The sequence below is a fragment of the Onychomys torridus genome, chromosome 6 (genome assembly GCF_903995425.1).
Source record: "Onychomys torridus chromosome 6, mOncTor1.1, whole genome shotgun sequence".
Lineage (NCBI taxonomy): Eukaryota > Metazoa > Chordata > Mammalia > Rodentia > Cricetidae > Onychomys > Onychomys torridus.
The window spans coordinates 98,401,394-98,423,769 of NC_050448.1; the positions used below are offsets into that span (position 1 = coordinate 98,401,394).

The following is a 22,376-nucleotide window of genomic DNA, read 5'->3' on the forward strand; positions in this document are numbered from 1 at the left end:
AACTGCCAGACATTCTACAGGACACAGAGAAAAGTGACTGAAAGACTCTAGGTCTGTAGGCTGAAGAATGGATGCCCCAACATTGCAGAAGAACTTTGGGTAAATGTCCAGGTAGCCAGCTGTCTCTGTTATTCTAGATTTTTGGAAGTTGCTTACAATGTTCTTCCTGTTTACTTAGATAATACTGTATCTTTTCTGAGGTCTTTGATGTAGTTGAAGACCAGATAGTTATAATTATGGTTTTCCTTGGTTATGATAAGAGATAAGGTAGATATGAAACCTTAGACTCACAGATATAGGATAGATAGGATTATCTTCTTTAATTTTGCCAAATACAAATAGACTAGATAACTAATTCTTGCTTGATATATGTAATTTTACTAGGTTAAAATTAAAACCTTCCTTTTGTTTAGGAAAAAAAGGGGAAGTAATGGGGGAATGTCTTTCTGTATGCTATGAAAATATGTTGCTCTGATTGGTTGATAAATGAAGCTGTTTGGACAATGGGGAGGCAGAATAAGGTTAGGCGGGACATTCTAACTGGAGAGGTAGAGGAGAAGAAAAGAGAGCCGAGGAGACGCTGCCAGCTGCCACCATGAGAAACAAGATGTAAAGTACCAGTAAGCCACAAGTCACATGGCAAAGTATAGATTTATAGAATGGGTTAATTTAAGATATAAGAACTAAATAACAAGTAGCCTGCCATGGCCGTAGTTTAAAAATAACATTAGCCTGTGTGTGTTTATTTGGGTCCGAGTGGCCACGGGACCAATGGGTGAGAGAGATTGGTCCTGACCACAGGCCAGGCAGGACACAGGAAAACTTTCAGCTACAAGTTTTCAACTGTGTCAGGTCTAACTCTCTTGTAGAACATTTTAAAATTTCCAGATACCTGGCCCTCTACTAATTAGTAAAGAATTCTAGAGTCCAGCTGAGTGTTGATACAAAAGCTAGCACTGAGTCAGCAGATAGGCCAGTGGGTAAAAACACCTTTGCCAAACTGACAACCTAAGTTTCCATCAAGGAACCCTCGTGGTGGGAGGAGGGCACTAGTTCATGTAAACTGACCTGACCTCCCCATGGCACATGCACACACAAGCATACATGCAGGTACATACATACGCACAAGCACACATGCACACAGCAGCACACACGCACACTGCAAGACACACATATGCATATATACATAACAATAAACAAAGTCATTTCTAAAATGCCAGATGTGATGTGTTACACCTATAAGTCCAACACTTAGGCTGAGACAGGAGGATTACTGTGAGTTTAAGACTAGATTGGGCTACATAGTAAATTCTAAGTTAGACTGGGCTGCAGTGTAAGATATTGTCTCAAAAAAGCAAGTAATTTATCAAAAGATACAACATATATATAACTCCTTATCATATACACCAAATTTTAAAAACAGTGCCTCGATCTGTCCCTACCCCCAAACATTATTCTAGAAATGGACTAGATTATAACTTAAGATGCAAAATAAATTAAAATTTAAAAAATTGTAACAGTAGCTTATCTTTACATTCATTATTCTAATAATTATACTAATATCTTATAATTGTCATTATGTATTTCTACAGTGTAAAAAGTTACAATGATTATCGCAGTTAGTGATGGTCTCACCTCCTTCACGTGTGCATCGTCAAAAAACACCCACTTGGAGCTCTTGGTGTGAAAAGCAAAGGCACAATAGTGTCGGCTGGTGTAGCAGATCATACCCACAAGGTGAAGTTCACTGTCTATGGCATTTTCATCAGTAACCCTATAAAAAAGCTATTTAAAAATATTAATGTATATTTACTACTGTCCCTTTAAACAGAGAAATAATGAATCACATATCTGAATTACTATGAGAATATTTCAAACAGGTTGGCCTTAACCCAGCATTATTGCTGAAGGCAGCACTGGGAACAGAGCACTTTTAGGTAGTTCACAGCACCTTAAAGTCCCACAAGTTGAATTCACCATGCATTAGTGCAGTAACAGTGTCTCTCTCAAAACACAAATGACACTTTACCTATACCCCAGAGGGAGATGAATCACACATTCATGACTACATAACACATGTGAAGGAACATTCAAGTATTACCTAAAGTTTAATGTTTTAAAATTTTAATTGAAGCCATAACAAACTCAAAGTACATTTAGAAAGTAGCAATCGTTTTAAAAAGCAAGCATGTCTCAGGGAGATCAATACACAGATTAGTTTTGAACCTTAAGCCCTGCCTAGATTAGTGTTTATCACATCCACGTCCAGTGACATCAATCATCATTCCATGGAGGAAGAGCATGAGATGGCTTAGTCTGTAACTGAAAGTTATTTCTAGTCTATGGAAAAAGGTATTGCACTTAGTCTGACTAAAGCTATCTGCATCAGAACACATCTGGATATCAGTATTTCCTTTAAAAGATTTAGGTTCTATGAAGAAAACTAAGTATGTCACGATATATGAAACATTTGAAAGGAATTTAAAAGAAACAGTGAAAGGAATGAAGAGTTGTGATACCCCAGGAAGGTAGAGATGTGTGGCTAGACTTCGAACAACATCTTCTGTTAAGTCAGAGTGCTCAGAATCCCAGACTAATCCAATTGTAACAATCTCTGGGCAGTTCATTAAAACACGGCGAATTTTTATCTTTTGGCCACAGTTACTCTAGAGAAAGACAAATACAAAGGGTAAGTTTTTAAACACAAAGGTGCTAAACTTTAAAAAGTAGTAAATATACCAATTACTATATTTAGCTTATATTATATAATGAAAATCAAAGTATATCTGAAATATATTTTTTTAGTTTTCTAGAAATTGACCTGTGACCAGCTATTTGTCTTTACTGATTAAGCAAGAAGTTAATTTTAACCCATTTTGTATGTATAGATGTGTTAAAACAAATATTCATCCTGAAAAGAGCAACAAAAAGCAGGAAGAAAACCCTCAAGGTTGTTAGCAGCTAGATGTGGTGTTAGGGAGGCTGAGCCAGGCTGCACTATGGTATTATGCTCTGTCTAAAAACACTGAAGTCATTAACAATATTATGCAAGAAAAAAATCATTTGTCACATTTACTCAAAGTAACAACAACAAAAGTGATTCCTCTGTAGTCAGGTGATAAATTTCAGAACTTTGAAAGAACTCAATCAACACATACTATTTTAAATTTTTAACGAAGAGAGGTAGGCAAATCTCTGTGAGTTTGAGGCAGCCTGGTCTACTTAGTGAGGTCCAAGCCAGCCAGGGACAAGACTCTGTCTCAAAACAAACAAACGAACATTGGGGGTGGGGGTGCTGGAGAGTTGGATCAGTCATTAAGAAGCACTTGTTGTTCAAACAGAGGACCTGAGTTCAACACTCCACACCCATACGGTGGTTCACAACTATCTGTAACTCCAGTCCCCAAGGATCCAATGCCCTCTTTTGATCTCAGTGGGCACCAGGTGTACATGTGGTAAATATACATACATGCAGACAAAACATACATCTAAAATAATGGTTAAAAAATTGACAAAGCTAAGAAGTCTTTGCTTTGTCTTTATGGTGGTTCTCCTACATTGCCCAGGATGGTCCCAGACCTGTGACCACAAGTGATCTTGCCTCAATCTCCCAAGAAGCTGGGACTACAGATGTGGACACAGTTAAATAGATTTAAAGGAACAGTACTAAGATAAATAGCTCATGTGATGTAAAGCCATCTCCAGTATCACTAAATAAAATGAAGTTTTACAAATGTACAATCAGTATTTACACAAAATCTCTGAAGGCCTATTTTCAAGTTTGCAAACGTAGGAGCACACTAATATTCCCCAGCTACACTCACAGGACACTTCCGATAGTCATCGGCCGTATTTGCTGCTTGCAGCAATTCCGCAAACATCTCTGGTTTACAGCGTTCATGCCTTTCCATCATTCTTTCAACTTCATTGCTACAAAAAAAGAGAAAAAGAAAAATAGCAGGAGTCTTAATCTAGCCTGCCCTGTGAACTTTAAACACATTATATATATAATATGTGAAAAATAAGTATTAATATATACTGATAGGTATGTATTACTTTTCTGTCTAAAAACTTAACCATAGAGTGAAAAAAATTACTACATTTGGAAGGTATATGAAATATTAAGACAAATATAGAATCCTATGAGATTATCCCTTTTACTTTCTGATTTATTTACTTTTTAAGATGTCATTCTCTCTAGCCCAGGCTGGCCTAACTTACTGACATTCTCCCACCTAAGTTTCCCGAACACTTGGATTACAGGTAAATGTCAACATATCCAATTATGCTTTTGTTTAGGACTTCCTAGATGAGGATAAAAGGTTTTATGTGGAAGTAGTTCTAATATAAATATTTTGTTTACTCTACTAATTAATACGTAGGAATTTGAATTTAAATTCCACCCTAACAAGCACAAAATTGAAGAAGTTTCTCTCTTTGGCCCAAAGTTCCCAGAGGCAAAGCTAACCAACCATTTCAGCGAGGAGATGCTAAGTCTAACTCCACCAGCTAAGTCTGAAGCGCTACTCTTGTGCCTTTCGCTTCTACTGTGAATACTAACAGCGTTGTTAGGGCTGGCACAGACATTTTCCTGCATTACTGGGTAACTACCCCTCACCTTTGAGAACATCAAGGCATGTGATACCTTAAAACAACTCTTTAAGCATTTTCAAAAGGAACTGTTAAAGGTCAAATACCATCACTACTTTCCATCCTAGATGCTCTAGTTCTACTCGATGGTAAAGTAACTACCTTGTATATACCTCAGAGTTCCAGTCTTTGGTAACCAAAAGTCCTCCTCTAACACACTGTACAAGTACACTAGACAGCACTCAGAGTCTGATAAGCATTCCAACTGCATGTGGAGGATTTACAGAATGGACAGTATCAGAGTAACCATTCTGCCATCAGATAGATGTGGGTTTCAATCTTACTCCATCTTCCGACCAGATAGATTTACCAAATTAACCTCCTTACATTGATAAAGGATTTCTAAGTAACTCTGACTGATGTTACATAAAGTCTAGGATAGATTTTGCATCTTATCTTGCTGTTTCATAGAGAAGGAGGGAAAAGGTGCTGGCAGACAGGCAGGCAGTAAGCACAGCATAATTTTAAGGTAACTGTTGAGGTTTCAAATACAAGGACCTACATAAGGATTATGTTCATGTTTTCCTTTCTTTTTACATTATCCTAGCTTTTACCACCATAAAGGAGACAATGAAGGTGGTGGGAAACAGGGCCAATACACATCGTCATAAAGATGAAGATATCATGTGCAGTTCATTTTTACCAATGAGTGTCTCATTTCAAGCTCATTTTCACAGTTCCAAAAATCTACTATATATAAAAGGTACAAATTCTGTACATTTTATTAAATGATGCATTTAGTGTGAAATGCTTCAAAATCTGAAATTTTCTGAGTGCTGAAATCATGTCATAAATGGTAAATTCTAAACCTAAGTTTACGTAATGGGTCAAGCTTAGGATGCAGACTCTCTATAAATACTATATAAAATTCCTATCAGATTATATATAAGGTATATATTAAACAAATGAATTGTAGTGATATATTATGTAACCTAATAAACTTGCCTAGGGATTGGAGGACAGACCAGCCACTAGATGAGAGACAGAGGCCAGGCAGTGATGGCACACACACCCTTATTCCTGTCACTCAGAGGCAGAGAGCTGTCTGGATCTCTGTGAGTTCAAGACCACACTGGAAACAGAGCCAGGAAGTGGTGGCACACGCCTTTAATCCCAGTACTGGGAAACACACACGCCTTTAAGCCCAGAAAGTGATGTCTGGGCAGAGAAAGGTATATGAGGCGCGAGGAAACAGGAACTAAAGCAGTTCAGCTGAGACCCTTTCAGATGAAGACTGAGAGGCTTTCAGTCTGAGGAAACAAGATCCGCTGAGGAGTTGGCGAGGTGAGGTTGACTGTGGCTCTCTGGTTCTCTGATCTCTCAGCATTCACCCCAATACCTGGTTCTGGGTTTTTTATTATAAGACCATCTAAGATTTGAACAACAGTGAATTCCATCTTCAGACTTGAGTTCCACCCCCAAGATACTATATTACATATATGCAAATACTCCAAACCACAATTTGAAACTTTAGTCAAGCACTTCAGGCAACCTAGGCTGAGCCTCCAGCTGAGAAAGCCAGCTCTTAGGCTCTCTTGGGAAAGCATATTTGATAGCATCAGAAGGGGAAAGCCATACTGTTCTAATTTTACAGAATAAATGTCCCTCCGTTTAAATGTATTCTTAGACTCTTTGTTAAATATGCTCTGAGAGGTCTTACCACAGGGCTGTTGTAGAAATGTAGCGCACGAATTCCGTAAAGGGTAGAGGGTCCGAGGATGCTCCACAGCTGCGGCACACACACTACAGACGAAAACATATGCTTTCTTTATCAATCCTGAGACGGAAGTCTAGTATCTCCTCAGAAAAGGAAGACATCTCACCTGCTCATACAGAGTCATGGCAAACTTCTGATGAGTGACACAAGACTTGGAGGTGCACATGTCTGCATCCCTGCTTGGCACCAGGTGAAAATGGATCCTCTCCAATATGTTCTCCTAATTAAAAAATTAAAAAACACAAACGAGTTAAATTGCTGATCTTTCAGAGACCACTTTAATATATAACTACTTTTAATTGAACATATTCCATGTGTAAATGCAGTAATGTCATCAATGCTAGCTTTCAATTTTCCTTTATAATCACTTCGAATGTTCAAGTATTTATCTCCTACAGTACTAGCTTAAAAATTAATGAAAAAAAAAAAACCATTTAAAGCCTTATTTTAAATCCCAATCACAGTGGTTGATATATAGAATTTAGTATCAGAAACATTCCCTACATTCTGAGCATTCTCATATTAAGTAAAATCAGATTAACTTAAAAAAAAGTATGTATATTCGTGTGTGTGTGTGTGTGTGTGTGTGTGTGTGTGTGTGTGTGTGTGTGTGTGTAGGCCAGAAGACAACTTCAAGTGTCATCCTTAGGAACACACCCACAACATCCTTTGAGACAATATTTCTCACTGGCCTGGAGCTTACCTATGAAGCTAAGGTGCTAGCCAATGAGCCCCAGGGATTCTCCTGTCTCTGCCTCCTTAGCTCTGGGATTGCAAGAGTGTGTGAGCATGGTGAGCAATTTTACATAGAACTAAGAATCAAACTCAGGTCCACAAGCTTGTTAGGTAAGCCACCTCGGCTATATTCTCAACCCTGATTACCTTTTTATATTCCTACTTGGACCAACTAGTCTATATAACTTACGTGAGTCAATGCCTTTACTTTTACCATAATTCAATCTATGAAATTTCAAATTTTGTATCATGAATCAGTATATGGCAAATTTTTAAAGAATAAATCTTTTTTACTTGCTGCACCCCTTGCTACACCCCTCCTCTTCAGGCAGAGAGCCCCAACTTGTACTATTCTTATCTACTCACTCTGAGATCTCTTGACCCATGCCTAGTCAGACAGACTAGATTCCCCACTATACTCAACTCCACCTACTTGGACCAGCTTTACCTCCACTGTAAATGCATGGTCCCTTCTCTAGGCAGACACCAGGCTCCTGCAGCCAACTCCACCCTTCCCTCTCTCCCGGGAACTAGACTCAAAGCAGCAATGCCACCCACCCCTGAAGCTTGCCAGAGGACCATCTATCCAGCCCTCTCCTTCCAGACCTCCGCTCTTTGCCTTCCTCTTCATAAAGGGATCCCAGACAACTATCACCAATTCCACCAGCACCCACTTCCTGAAGAAAAGCCCTGAGCATCTTCCCCAGACTCCTGAAGACTGGGAACATCTTCTAACTGTACAGAAGTTCTGCTGCTAGGTAGGAAATACACTTGAACTCATTAGCACAGTAAAAGACATTATAAACAGAACATCAATATCATAGGCATTAAGACCAACAATTAGCAAATAGACCTTATGAAACTAAAATGTTTCTGCACAGCAAAGGGCACCATCACCTGAATCAAAAGGCAGTCTACAGAATGGTAAAAAAATCTTTGCTAGCTATGTATCTGACAAAGAGTTAGTATCTAGAGTATGTAAAGAACTCAAATCAAGAAAGCAAACAACCCAACTTAAAAATTGGGCACAGAACAAAACAGTTCTCAAAAGACAAAAAACAAATGGCTAAGAAACACTTTTTTAAAATGTTCAATGTTCCTAAGCTACCAGGGAAATACAAATTAAAAACGACTTTGTGATTTCATCTCTCCCCAGTCAGAGAGGCAAAAATAAATAAATAGATAAATGCTGCCCTGGATGTGGTGAAAGACAAACACCTACTCACTGTTGGAAGTGCAAACTGATACACTCAATGCAAATCAGTGTGAGGATGTACATCAACTGATGAAGGATACTGAAAATGTGATCATTTAACAATGGAATATTATTGAGAAAATGATATTATATAGTGAGATAATGAGTGAGATAGTGATAGATATAGATAGAGATATAGATAGATAGACAATGAGATAATATAGTGAGAAAAATGAAAGTAGGAGGTAAATGACCGAACTAGAAATACTCCTTCTGAGTAAGGTAATACATTCTTCTCACATCATATATTTGAGTCATAAAATATGACAAAACCAAAATAGTATGAACCTGAAAGCTTCATCCCTACCAGTAAGCTAGCTTTCAGTGCTGGTAGGTGCTATGCAAGCTAACTAAGGAGAAAAGTCAGCATCCCTTATATATAGCTGGCTGTAAGTTCTGTAAGTTACATTAATGACTGGCCTAGCAAGACATGCCCTGGTGCAACAGTGATAAGAATTAAGGGAGTACCCAACCACTTTTTGATTGGATTTAAGACCTGCTCCACAAGATACAACCATACCTGGCACCATTATCAGGCCAAGAACCAATGGCTAGAGAGGTCACAGGCTATAGGGGAGAACTTAATACTATTCATTATGCTGTAGTGACAGAAATACACAATTGGCCAGAGTACAGAGAGTGAGAGACTACAAAAAGCTCATCCTAAGGCTCATGGATCACCGATAAGGTGTCAAGGCTGTAAGAGCCACAGCTACAAGGAAGTTACATTAATGACAATATTTTTGTCTTTTGGACACAGCTGAGCAGCTGCACATCTGACTGATATATAAGTTACATATAATATAAAAGAATTATATGTATGTTTTTATAAACTAACATGCAGTAAAATCAGTAAATAGTCAAAACCCAATATACAACCTAAAACACAGAATGATTTAAATTCAGTCTTGAAGGATGAACAGCATATACAGAGGCACTAACCAGTTCTGACGTTTTTTACTTTATAATTTTTTATTTGTCTTCAAATTTGCATCATATCAGGGATTAAAACTATTTCTCTAACCTCTGAATGTTTGTCAGCGATACTTACAAAGCATTCGGCAGCATCATCCATGAGGCCAAGCTGAAATCTCTGCTCATCTTTGAAGCTTTCTGCAAGAGCATGCCTTATGTTATCTGAGGGAAGGGCTTTTTCGCGACTGTGTTGAAACTGTGCAAATATTGTCTAGAAATCAAAAGTACATCAGTAGGTCTAATGCCAACAACTTTACAAACATTAATAATTTCACAACAGAGAGACATTCAAAACAGTATAACCATGCCCAGAAAAGAATACAGAACAGCTGGTCCTGAAATTCCACACAAAGTTAATCACTCAGGAACTAAGGAGATGGCTCAAAAGGCCAAGCACCCGCTTGGGGGACTGGAATCTGAGAGTCTGCACCCCCAGAAACCACACAAAAAGCTGGGTGGGCACAGAAGGCCTGCAAACCATCCCAGTGTGCAGAAGGCAGAGACAGGGAGCCCCTGGAGCAAACTGGCTAGTCTGACTCCCCCAAACAGAGCTCTATGTTCAACTAGAGACCCCACTTTAAAACAATATGGAAAGTGAGGAAAACACACGCCACCCAGAGTCATCCTCTGCACCTCCAACTCCCAGCTGGGGGATGGGTCAATTCAAGTCCTGCCTGCCTGCACAACAAACAGCCATCCTCCCCTCCTCTGCCACAGACCCCCCTCACCCCCAGGTCCATCTCTTTCACTCTCAATGCTTCTGCTGCCCAGACTTCTTTAGTGCTCACTGAGCAACAGTTTGAAGTTGTTTCTATGTCTGCCTAGAAGGTTCTTCTCCCACAAGGCCCTTTACTGAACTCCATCACCTCTTCTAGATCTCAAGTCACATGTCAGCCTCTTGGTGAGGTTGTTCTGGCTCCTTAATACTTCTAGTTCTTTCTCTGGTTAGTATTTTCTCCTTGGCCATTCACGTCCTTTTTATCACCTAACATACTCTACATTTGGCGTACACATTGTCTCCTACTCCACAAAAGGCTTTATAGGCTCCATGAGAATGGGGTTTTGTTGTTGTTGTTTAGGTTAACAGGATCTAACTATGTAGCTCAGTGTGGCTTTGAACTTAAAACTTACCTGCTTCTACATCCCAAGGGTGGGAAGAAAATGATTACAAATTATGCTCACTGAATTAACCCAGGTGCTGCTCACTGCGTTAACCCAATAATGAGGAGTACTTCGAACTCAGTAATTGCCAAAAACACATTCATTAAAATGATTAAACAGTAACTACAAAGCAAAGAAAAATATTCTCAACCATTTCATATTACTTAAAACATTAATTTTTAATTAAATTATCTAACACAATACTAGAAGACAAAATCCTGTCATATTTTAAGCATTCATCTTTAAAACTGTAAGTCATTTGACTATAAACTTCAGTCACAACCAAACTAAGCAGCCATCAAAATTAAAATTTTGAAGTAACAGCAGTAATTATTAAATAGTTACCTTCAATGCACAAAATATACAGGCATCTCCCTGACAAACATGTCCAGTCAGAACTCTCAAGCTTCTTCGGAATATATCTAATTGCCATAAAACCTAAAAAACAGATTTGAATGAAAAACAGAATGAGATTGCTCTCACTATGAAAAAAGGCATATTTTGACATTTTAAAGGCCGTAAGATAGTAAATGACTCCTTTAATTCCTGTACATAAATGGACTTGCAGAAACAATGGGAAGCCCAACACTACATAGAAGAAATTCCTATTAATTCACATGAAAAACCACGGCGGGCACAGAGCACAAAAAAAAAAGTCTCAGTTAAGGATCTTGTCAGACAGGAAACATGGGACACTACGTGGAGAACTTGGCAGAGACTTGAAAGAGGAAGAGGTAATAATACTTAGAACCACCGGAAACCCAGGAAGGAAATAGAATTAGACTTTAAAGCTAGGAAGTACTCAACAGTGGTCTTGCCAAGAATGGGTGACTAGGTATGTGTGTGGTCACTCATACTAAATGGAAGAGCCTTGTAGTAATGGGGGACATGATAAAGTCAAGCAGTGATCTGAGCATATTTGCTGCAATTACTTTTTAGACACTTGCTAGTAGAGAAAGGCAGGCAGCCAAGTCTAAGGATTGAAATAAATCAGTCCACTATCTAAAACCCATTTTTGTAAACCTGAATTCTACATAGTAAAATAAGTAGTATTACTTGTCTTATACAGTTCCTGTGAAGATTAAATAGACAAGAAATAAAGGGATACAGCAAGGCCTGACACATAACTGGTATACAAGCAATTATAGCAAAAAGGTCATCAACGTTCCCTGTATCTAAAACATCTAAATTCTCTCGACTAAAAACAAGATATTAGTAAAAAGTTAATAAAAACGAGTGTTTTGCAAAATATTTGGTAGAATTTAACTTTTTTACATTATCTCTTAGCATATCATTAAAATACAAGATTGATATCCATTTTCAAAGGGCTCAACAAAGACAATGAAGATTAATGACAGAAAAATGTCTAGTAACACAATCTCTGAAGGCAGATGGCCTGGGTTCCAGCTCCAACTCTTCAGTTGAGCAGCTCTTGAACTGACAGACAAAATGTCTACTGTAGCATCTATCTCTTAGCATTGTAAAAGTTAAATGAAACAGTATATGTAATAGTCAGTGAGGATCTAATACACAGTAAGTGCACAGCAAATGTTAGCTATTAAATATAACTTTGCTTCTAACTCAAAGACTTTACCAGCACACTAACAGGCCAAACGTGTTTTAACTATGTTTTCTTGTCATATGAAAATTTTATTCAGTTAATAGGACACCCTCTAGACTCTGTTCATAAGACCAATAATGTCTTTCAAGTTATCTTTTTAAGAATTTAAACAGAAGTACCCTCCATAGGTGGGCTCCAATCTCAGTGCCAAGCATGGATGTCTCCCTTACACCGACTAGTCAGGGAGTCCCTAGAGGCACCCCCAAAACACATAGGCATAATATTATCATTGCTGTTGGTTGCCCACCATAATGAGATGATAAGAAATTAACTGCTGAAGACACCACTCACTTCCATTGTAGGACACAGAGAAATCACCATGACAGACTAGGAAACCCTCTCCCTCCTGGCTAGCTAGCTTCACAGTGCTAGAAGGTACTATGCAGACTAACAAGGGGAGGAAAGACATCTTCAGTCTTACTGGACCCTTCTAGTTAACAATACTGATCTGCCTGGCACATTGAGTGCACTAGTGCAATAATGGCATGACAGCTATTAGAGTAACCAAGTGTTTTCTGATTGGATACAAGGTCTGCTCCATTTCATGCTTGATTCTGTAAACTTGTCAAAAGGCCATGACTAGGGATATCATAGGCCCTACGGTAAGGAAAACTTATATTAAATGGTTATGTTGTCAAATTAACTTCTTTCCCCAAATTTATTTATTTATTACACATACAGTGTTTCTGCCTGCATGTATGCCTGCAGACCAGAAGAGGGCTCCAGATCTCATTACAGGTGGTTGTGAGCCACCATGTGGTTGCTGGGAATTGAACTCAGGACCTCTGGAAGAACAGCCAGTGCTCTTAAACATTGAGCCATCTCTCCATCCCCGTCAAATTAACTTCTAATATCTAAGTCTGTACCCACAGATTAGTGTTGCTCTCAGGGAAATTTCTTTTTGCAGTGGGTAACAACTAATGCAGAGACTCACTATCTTCTGGTCAATGTACCAAGGGTAAATAATAGTCAGTACTAAGCTGCCTGATGAGGAAGAGAACTCTGAAATGCAGACTTCTAGATATGACATGGTTTTTGCAAATGTCATCTCACAGTACCTGTGGTAATCTGCAAAGAATACCTATAAGATCAAGCTAGTAAAACTTCTGGCATGGACAGGGAAGGAGATACTGGAGTCACCCCCCACCCCAAGCAAAGAAGCTATTGACAACTGATGGTTGCTGAGGAAGAGTCACTTTTGGGGGTGGGGGGAGAAGTGGTCTCTGGTAGGTTGCTCATGCCACAGTGAATGGACTGAACCCATGTATATATGGTCAGTATGGACTAAGGAAGAGATGAAGAAAATGATGTCATGAAACTGGGAGGGTAATGAGCTGGGGAGTCCCAGAGAAACTGGAGGAAGGTAGTGGGGGATGGATATGTTAAGAATATATTGTATATATGAAATTTTAAAAAAATATTTTTTTTTCTATATTCAACACAGTAGTATAAAGCCTTAAATTCCTTATCACCAAATTATTTAAATTATAATTTACTCTTATCCTCTTTCACAAAAATATATCCTATTACCTGTTACAAAATAAGTCTCAGCTAATTGTTTTTAGCGATATATACTCCTTTTAAATCTCTTGCCTATAGTTATTTAACATAAATCCTAAAAAAAAAAATGTATGCAGTTTCTTACATTTATATAAAACAGCCCAAGTAAGCCCCCCAATCCATGCTTATAATCATATAAGTTTAACAAAGGAATATAAACTTTGATCACATTCCTCACTTTATTTATTTATTATTTTTTTGAGACAGGGTTTCTCTGTGTAGCTTTGCGCCTTTCCTGGAACTCACTCTGTAGCCCAGGCTGGCCTCAAACTCACAGAGACCTGCCTGGCTCTGCCTTCCGAGTGAGTGTTGGGATTAAAGGCATGCGCCACCACCACCCAGCCTCACTTTAAAACACTCTAAAAATATAATGAAAACTGAGAAATGCTGTATAAACTCATTTTTTCTGCCTTACACTGGACCCAGACCTTTTCATAGCTGCATTTGAAATTGGTATGGCCTCACAAGATGTATTCCTCAATTTATTTCTGAGCAAGCTTTAAAAATAGCCATGAAATTGATTATTAACAAGACGTTTTCTGACAGAAAGTCTACTTGAGGAGCTGTGTTGTCAGTGAGAACCGGCTTTGCAAAATGGCCTGCAGCAAGAGCTGAGCACTGGAGTCTGCCAGAGCACGCAGGGCAGAGTGATGCTGTGTCCTCACCAGGGGCTACACAGGCACCCTCCACTATTCCGGTAAGTACAACGGGGAAGTCCCAGAAAACAAAACACCCAAACTAGATGAAATCACGCTCGGAGCTCATGGGGGACCAGGATGAGACCCATTCACCAACACCTATCCATCTATCCACCAAACAGTCAAGGTAGAAAACTTACGTTCACAGAGCACTGGCTGAAGAAACAAAGTGTCTGGAAAGAAATAGTAGATAAAACTCTCCCTGTCCAAGAAATCTGAACACCAAAATGATCAGACTGATTTCAACAAAATTAATCTTGCCCCAGAATAAAGTTCAAAATTATCTTTAGGAATCCTGACATATCTATAACCCTACAAGGTGAAACTTCTGTGACATCCAAAATAAAAATTATTATAAAAATTACTGAGCATCAACGCAAAACAAAACAAAACAAAACAAAAAAGGGGGGACCCATCCCCCACTACACAAACAAAACAAAACACAGAACTCCAAAATTTTATAGAAAGGGCCAATTAGTAGACAAGCACAGGAAAAAAATTCACAGACTAGAGGTTAAGACTGAACACATGAGGCTGAGACACGAAGACATCTATCAAATGTTTACTAACGAAAATCAATGTCTGAGATAGAAATACAGTACGACAAACGGATTAGACATCGCAAAGACAAAGGACTTCAAGATACAGAAAGAGAAGCACACAGAATGATCCAGAGGGCAAAGACTAAGAAAGTGAAGGGTGAATGCGTGAGCTGAGGGTCACTCGAAACAGCCATGCACGGAACTGGAGCCCTCCAAAGGAGGGACAGATAGGACAACTGCCTGAACCAAGAATAGAAAATGATTCCAAATTTGATTAAAATGACAAATTGGCAGCTCCAAGACTCAACAGACTCAACTACGGATGACACTAGGAAAACTGTAGACACAATGTTTTAAACCAGGGACAAGGACAAAGCTTAAGAGCTGCCCAAGGAAAGGGCACATGACACACAGAAAAGCAAAGATCATAACAACCTGTTTTCATAGAAACAATGAGCATACAGAAAGAAAATGACAGGAGGCAGACACTGGGAGGCTGTCTTGTGATTCACTTAAGGCTGGTCTTGGAAGTCCTGATCTTCCTGTCTCCACCTCCAAAGAACTGAAATTAAAGGCACACACCACCACACTCAGCTTTAATCCATTAATCCTTCAAACAGGAAAGAAACATTTTTTTCAAACATACAAAAATTAGAATAATACATTACTAATAGACCAGCACTATAAAAAAAAGTTAGTAAAGGTCCTTCAAGCAGAAAAAAAGGTGGTTTCTACATTGAAAGGTGGTTCCATTTAATGTAGCAGGAAGTACCATAAACAAACACGTACAGAAAAATAGTCTTTATGGCAAAGCTCCATGGAATGTCCATTTAAAAAGAAAATACGTTACCAAGAGAATATTCTTACTTTCTTGACTACGAGCATTTCCATACTTGGAATTTGTTGTTATAACATGCTTTTGTCTCCCTAAACATACACACACACACACACACACACACACACACACACACACACACACACACACACACACTGTGGGAACTAAAGAAAAGGAAAACTGTAAAGTAGAAAACAGGAAAAGACCTGAATTGAATTGGCAGTCGGACCCAATGGAAGCATGTGGTGCTTGGGTCTCCTCACACCCAGCGTCATTCAGTAAGTATTCCCTTTTCTCTTAACAAGACCAGCGGAATATCTGAGCTAAGTGGAGCACTGCTGTTTAAGGTGCAAAGTGAACTAGAATCAATGTTCTTAACACCTCTGGTTCCCTTTCCTGGTTGAGTTAAAGAACTTTCAGGGTAGACATCTGTTCCAGGTGGAAGGCAACTAAGAACAAGACGATTCAGAGGTTGGAGCGTGTGGCACATCACAGATGTGTATATTCATTAAACAAACTGGATATGGCTCTATTTACCATTAGTGTTCAGAAGAAAACATCTGGAACTGATAAAAAAGTAAAACATATTATACACAAGAAAGATTATTTAAAATAGCAAATTTTACACATTTTTTGAAATAATTTTAAAAAGGTATGAAATAATTTTTAGCTAATCTAATCTAAAACAGTGATACTCAAATTATAATTCCAGAGGCAATTTAAGGGTCATTGTGAGGTGAAGGGAGCTGAATTACAGAAGTAAAATAAATCTGCATTACTTCAACCTCAACGGCTCATTTCTTTTCATCCCATCTACTGGGATCTACACTAGACTTATTTTTACAAGAAGATGCAGGAGAGTGTTAGATAATTAAAGCAAAAATGTTCATTTAAAATATTCTTAATTTAGTAAGCATTATGAATAAAAATGCTCTTTACATTAGAGCAAATGTATCATACTGTAGAGAAACATCATTTCCAATTACTATAAACTAACTCCGAATGTTCAGCGAGATTATCTTGTGTGTCATTAAGGTACATGACGGTATTCCAAGGCTGAGCAGAAGGGTCAGTTTGTGAAGTGCTTGTCATACATGCCCGAGGACCTGAGTTTGGACCCCTGGACCCATGCGAGAACCAGCTCTGGTGAAAGAGGAGAGACAGACAGTTCCCTGAAGCTCAATCAATGGGAATGATTGGATTCTAGCTGAATGGATGAGCTGCAGGTCCAGTGGGCGGCCATGCTTCAGAACCTGTGGTGGAGAGCAGCTGAGGAATGAGACCTGATTAATGTATGACCTCCATGCATGTGCACACATGTATACCTGCATGCTCATGGATATAAAAACAGATACATACACTCCCAACACACACAGAGAAGGCATCCCAGTCAATGAAGAGTTAAAAGAACCATTAAACAAGAGTCCCTTAGATACACTGTAGTTAACATTCTCACCTGCACAGCACTATTAAGAAAGCAGCTGTTTTGTCCGGGTTCATTTAACAGGCCTACAGTAGGGGCTAGGGACAACAAACTTCCAGCCTGATAGGCTTTTCCAAGATTACCAGTAGGTTTCCGTAAGAATTTTACCCAGGCCATTTTCAAGCAGCTTCTTTTGCATTAAAGCTAAGTAATAAGCTCATGTGGTATTTTGGACAACAAAATGAGTGATGTCTTGAGTTGTCCACTTAAATCCACTGCAATCCACGACAAAACTGGATGCTTCCAAGTCCATATCTTTCCTGATAGTCTACATTTCTGAGGACTGTGATAAGAAAAAGTAAATGCTGAAGTTTTGAGTGCTAAAAAGCAAGCTGTTTTAAACAAAGCCTTACAGGTTTTATAACTCTTAAATTTTATAAGTTGTACATATTGATGAAAACTAATTTTAACTGCTAAAAATAATATGATGAATGGATCAATTTCTTTAATGTGTAAGTCATTAGTCCTGATGGGCTAAAACTATACAGAGAAGATCCAAGGTGCAGAGCTGGTATCTGCAGGGTTCCTCTGGTCATCTGCTTCTTGATGTTTCTCTAATAACGCAGCTTCTCTCTGATCCAGGTGAATTTATCAAAGGTGACTCCAGATTTCGTTGGTGTAACCTCAAAGAAGGTCTACAAAAAAAAAAAAAAAAAAAGGAAGAAATGTTTAAATAAAAGCTGATCAAAACTTTCTCACTTACTATTTCACATAATCACTGAATAAAGAATTACAACTCATCATCAGAAGGATTGGAATAGCATTCTGAAATATGAAAATGAAAACATATCATTTAGATTTTTTCTTAAGTTGATAGGACATTAATCACTACCTATCCCAAGACTGCAATGTACAGAGGAAGGTCTCATAAGAAAAATATTCTCTAAAAAAAAATTAAGTTAGATCTGAGGTGGTGTTCTGCATTTGCCAACAATAAATTATTGTATTAAATACATATTTAGTCTATAAACAGACCATTTTTCTAAGAAAGTTAGAGTTTATGTAAATTGATATAAATGACAAACCAGAGTAGATAAAAACCTCTAGTGAAGTACTCCAACAAATGTGTGCTCCTGTTTTAATGGACTTTAAAGATTCAACTCAGAATTAAAAACCAAGTCCTCGCTATCAACACTTCCTTTAATCAACTGAATTTCCTTCTTGCACTCCTTCATTTAACAAACACTTACCAGTCATGTGCTGTACTGAGCACTGAACTAACGCAGTGAAGAAGCTCAGTCAATGAAGCTTCACGCAATGACAACGCACTCAACTACAGAGTGCCCTGGAAGAGCCGTGTGTTAAGCGTTAATTGCGGAGGGTAAGGAAGCAGGATGGGATGTGCACCTCACATTTTAAGCAAGACAATGAGAAACGACTCACTAAGAAGCTTATATCTACTTCAAGATTTAAAGAAGGGAAAGCCACCTGAGGGGAAGAACCCCAGTTAGCGTGGACAGCAACTTCAGGTACTGAGCCTGGATCCTATCTGGTATGGTAGAGGAACACGAAGAAGCCCAGTGCAGCAGGGGAAGTGCTGAGGAGGAAAGCATGTGTAAAGGGACCACAGGAAAGAGACCACACACACAGGGTCTTAACAGCTGCCGGGTTGTTACAACTCTGTTACAACAACTCTGGTGACAGTCACTGAAGTCCTCCTTCACAGCACACAAAAGATGAGAGATGAGGTCAGTCTGCTATCACTGATCAAATACCCACTCAGGTAACAAACAGGGGAGAAGGAAGAAGAAAGCCACCAGTCTCTAAAGAATCAGTCAACAGATCTTGTTTCCAGGACAGTCTATCAGCTGCCTGGTCTCAGGTACACTCCTCCCATCCCAGAGTCAATGCTTACTCACCTCGTAAATGTACTAACAGTAACTCACCTGCCTAATAGGACTAAATAGTTTTAAAATTACAAAGTATGTTGGGCTTTTCCTCTATTTAACTCTATAGTTTGCAACCTCCTCTTAAAGAGATCTAAATTAATTCTGAAACACATCACATCTACTGCTTTTAATAAACTCAGCCATGTTTTTACAGCATTAAAGGAGCTCGTTATTGGTAGCTGTGGTAACTGAATGAGGATGCCCCCACAGACTCACAAGTTTGAATACTTGGTCCCCAGTTGGTAGAACTTTTTCCAGTTGGGAAGAAGTAAGAGGTGTGGATTTATTGGAAGAGATATGTCACTGAGGGTGGGCTTTGAGGTTTCAAATGCCCATATCATCCCCACTTAGCTTTCTCTGCCTCCTGTAGTGATCAAGATGTGATGGCTCTCAGCTGCTGCACCATGCCTGCTGTTCACTACCACGTCCCCATCATGACAGTGATGTGGTCCTATCCCTCTGAAACTGTAAGCACAATAAACCCTGCCTTCCGTAGGCCGCACTGGATATGGTATTTTATCACAGCTATACAAAGTAATTAGTACAGAAGCAAGTTTCTATTTTTATTTTAAATTTTTGTGTGTGTGTCTGGTCTTGGTCTGTGCTTTCTGCCTTGCTCAAGACAGTCCTGCTATTGTTTTTCTGCTATGTAGGCCAGACTAGCTGGCCTGTGAGGTTCTGGGAATTCCCCTGTCTCTGCCTCTCAGCTCTCTGTAGGAGTATGAGGATTCAACACTTGTGCTACATGTTTAACTCTTATGTGGGGTCTGGAGATTGAAACGTAGGTGTACACATTTGTACAGAAAGCATTTTTATCACTAAGCCATAAATTTCTATTTTTAATGGAAAATCCTTTTAGAATTCTATTCTTTCACCAAAACTTTGCCACCAATTCTATACTATGAAGTAAGATATGTGAAACAATTTAGGAACTCAGGTTTGTGAAGGGCACAGACACAGATACTTTAAAAATGCTGTGCCTTCCATTCCTATGAAAGATGTCAAACGTGTATGTATTCCAGTCTTTCCTCTGACTCAGTGGTTTTCAACCTGTGGGTTATGACCCCTTTGAGAGTCAAATGACCCTTTTACATTGGTCACCTAAGACATTTGGAAAATACAAAAATTTACACTATGATTTTTAACAGTAGCAAAATTAGAGTTATGAAGTAGCAGTTAAATAATTTTATGGTTAGGGGTCAGCACAACATGAGGAACTGTATTAAAGGGTCGCAGCATTAGGAAGGTTGAGAATCACTGCTCTAACCTATCCCTAAAGATTAGACAAATGTTAGTCAGTTTAATGAAAAACAGGGAGAAAGGCTGGGAATACCAAAAGTGACTGGCTCCTATAGGAGAAAGCGGCTAAGAGGTGGAGAGAGCCAAATACTACAGACCATGAAGATACTTCTAGTTGTAACCTTCCTATTCCGGAGAACTCTGAACCCACACAATTCAAAGACAGGAAAGTAAAGTGACCCAGTGCCATCCGGGGGTAAGGGAGATTTTCCATCAAGACTGTATTACAGCAAAACCTGTTTGTGAAGTGGTAACTAGAACAGGCAAAGCCCCTTTGTACTCTGTCCTGCCCCTACTGTAGAGATTTTATTCTACACTACCATTCCTGTAAGTGGGCAACAAGGAGCTCCTTGGGAATAAATTCCCAGACTTCATCACCGAAGTCCCTCCATCTCCTCTCTACACCCTGATATCAGCCTACACACATATTAGAGCCTTGTCACCTTGCTTCACCACAACAAACAGGACTAACTTATGACTTGGTCCTCCTCAAGTAAATAGAACTGGACTCTTAGAAAATGTGAACACAGCAGATGCAGGCCAGTAAGAGGAGCAGTGGTTAAAGGTGCTTGCCAACAAGTCTGACAACCTGAGTCTGACCCCTGGAATACACACGGGAGAAAGAATGAACCACTTCCCTTAAGTTGTCCTCACTGCCATATGTGTACATGTGTGCTGAGATGGTCATATACAGGAAATCTCTCTCTCTCAATAAATAAAGAAATAAATATGTTAAAAAAAAAAAAAAAAGCAAATAACAAAACCCAAAAAGGTAGGGAACTGAATCCTCTATAATGTAAGTGTGAGAGTTTTAATGCAATTGCCCCCTCCTACCCCCCAAGCTCATAGAGAGCATCACTCTCAGGAGGTATGGCCTTGTTGGAGGACTATGTCAGTGTGGGGGCTAGCTTTGAGGCCTCTTTTGCTCAAGGTTGGCTCAATGTTGAGTCAGTGCACTTCCTGTCATATTTAGAGTGTCATATTTAGGACTCTCAGCTCCCCCTCCAGCACCATGTCTGCCTGCACACTACTATGTCCCACCATGACGATAATGGACTAAACCTCTGAACTGTAAGCCACCTGAATAAATGTTCTCCTTTATAAGAGTTGCTGTGGTTATGGTGTCTCTTCACAGCAATAGAAACCCTAACTAAGACAACAGAAAATGAAAGAAGAGTTAAGACAATCAATATAGTATCAGCTAGTTGACAATAACATATAAATTAAAAACAAAAATAAAAAATTGAAAGGATGGCTTACCAGAAGAAATGGAAGAGAAGAAAATATTTGTGAGCAATAATTTCAGGTTATATCCATAGATTGATTCAAATCTCAACCCCCATCAGAGAAGCTTCTGTTTGTAGTAGATGGGATTAACACTGAGGTCCACAACTGGCCAAGGTGCAGAGAATAAGGGACCAAAATGCTCAGCCCTAAATGGAATAGACATACTGCACCCCCTCCAAAGGCTTAGGGATCACTGTGGAAGAGGAGGAAGAAAGTGTGTAAGGACCAGATGTGGTCTGTGACTTGAAGCAAACAGTATCTTCTGGACAGTGCAGGGAAACTACACATATGAATGCACAGAAATTGAGACAGTCCACACAGACCTCTGCAAGCTCAAACTATGTCAAATCCACAATGGAGAGGAAGGTGGGCAGGAAGTCCCACCCTTAGCTCAGGAGCTACTGACAACTGACAGCTTCTAGGAGAGGGAGAGTCAGCTTTTTCTAAGAATGTAGCCCCTAATAAGCAGATCACACTCCAAAGGAAGGCGACACAAGAATATTTAAGCAACACAAATTGGTCTTGATGGGTTTAAAAACAACAACAATACAAAGTTGGATGGGTGGGGAAGGAGGTGGATCTAGGAAGAGTTGAGATAGTATAGTATAAAACCCTAAGAACTACAAGAAATATTTTTAAGTTCATACAAAGCACTAAAAAGCAATGCAA

General features: G+C 39.1%; 1 protein-coding gene across 3 annotated transcripts in view; it reads right to left on the reverse strand.

Moving 5' to 3' along the window:
* Positions 1 to 22,376, reverse strand: part of Usp53 (ubiquitin specific peptidase 53) — a 57,334-nt gene that overhangs the window by 24,101 nt on the left and 10,857 nt on the right. For 2 of the 3 annotated variants that reach the window (XM_036190467.1, XM_036190466.1), the window contains exons 2-9: positions 17,206 to 17,867; positions 10,839 to 10,931; positions 9,409 to 9,543; positions 6,474 to 6,587; positions 6,311 to 6,393; positions 3,825 to 3,930; positions 2,520 to 2,666; positions 1,636 to 1,785 (exon numbers count right to left, since the gene is read on the reverse strand). In XM_036190467.1, coding sequence (XP_036046360.1) covers positions 1,636 to 1,785; positions 2,520 to 2,666; positions 3,825 to 3,930; positions 6,311 to 6,393; positions 6,474 to 6,587; positions 9,409 to 9,543; positions 10,839 to 10,931; positions 17,206 to 17,349 — 972 coding nt within the window. In that variant the 5' untranslated portion in view covers positions 17,350 to 17,867. Of the gene's footprint in view, positions 1 to 1,635; positions 1,786 to 2,519; positions 2,667 to 3,824; positions 3,931 to 6,310; positions 6,394 to 6,473; positions 6,588 to 9,408; positions 9,544 to 10,838; positions 10,932 to 17,205; positions 17,868 to 22,376 lie in introns of those variants that run through there. The other variant, XM_036190468.1, reaches the window with a different exon arrangement.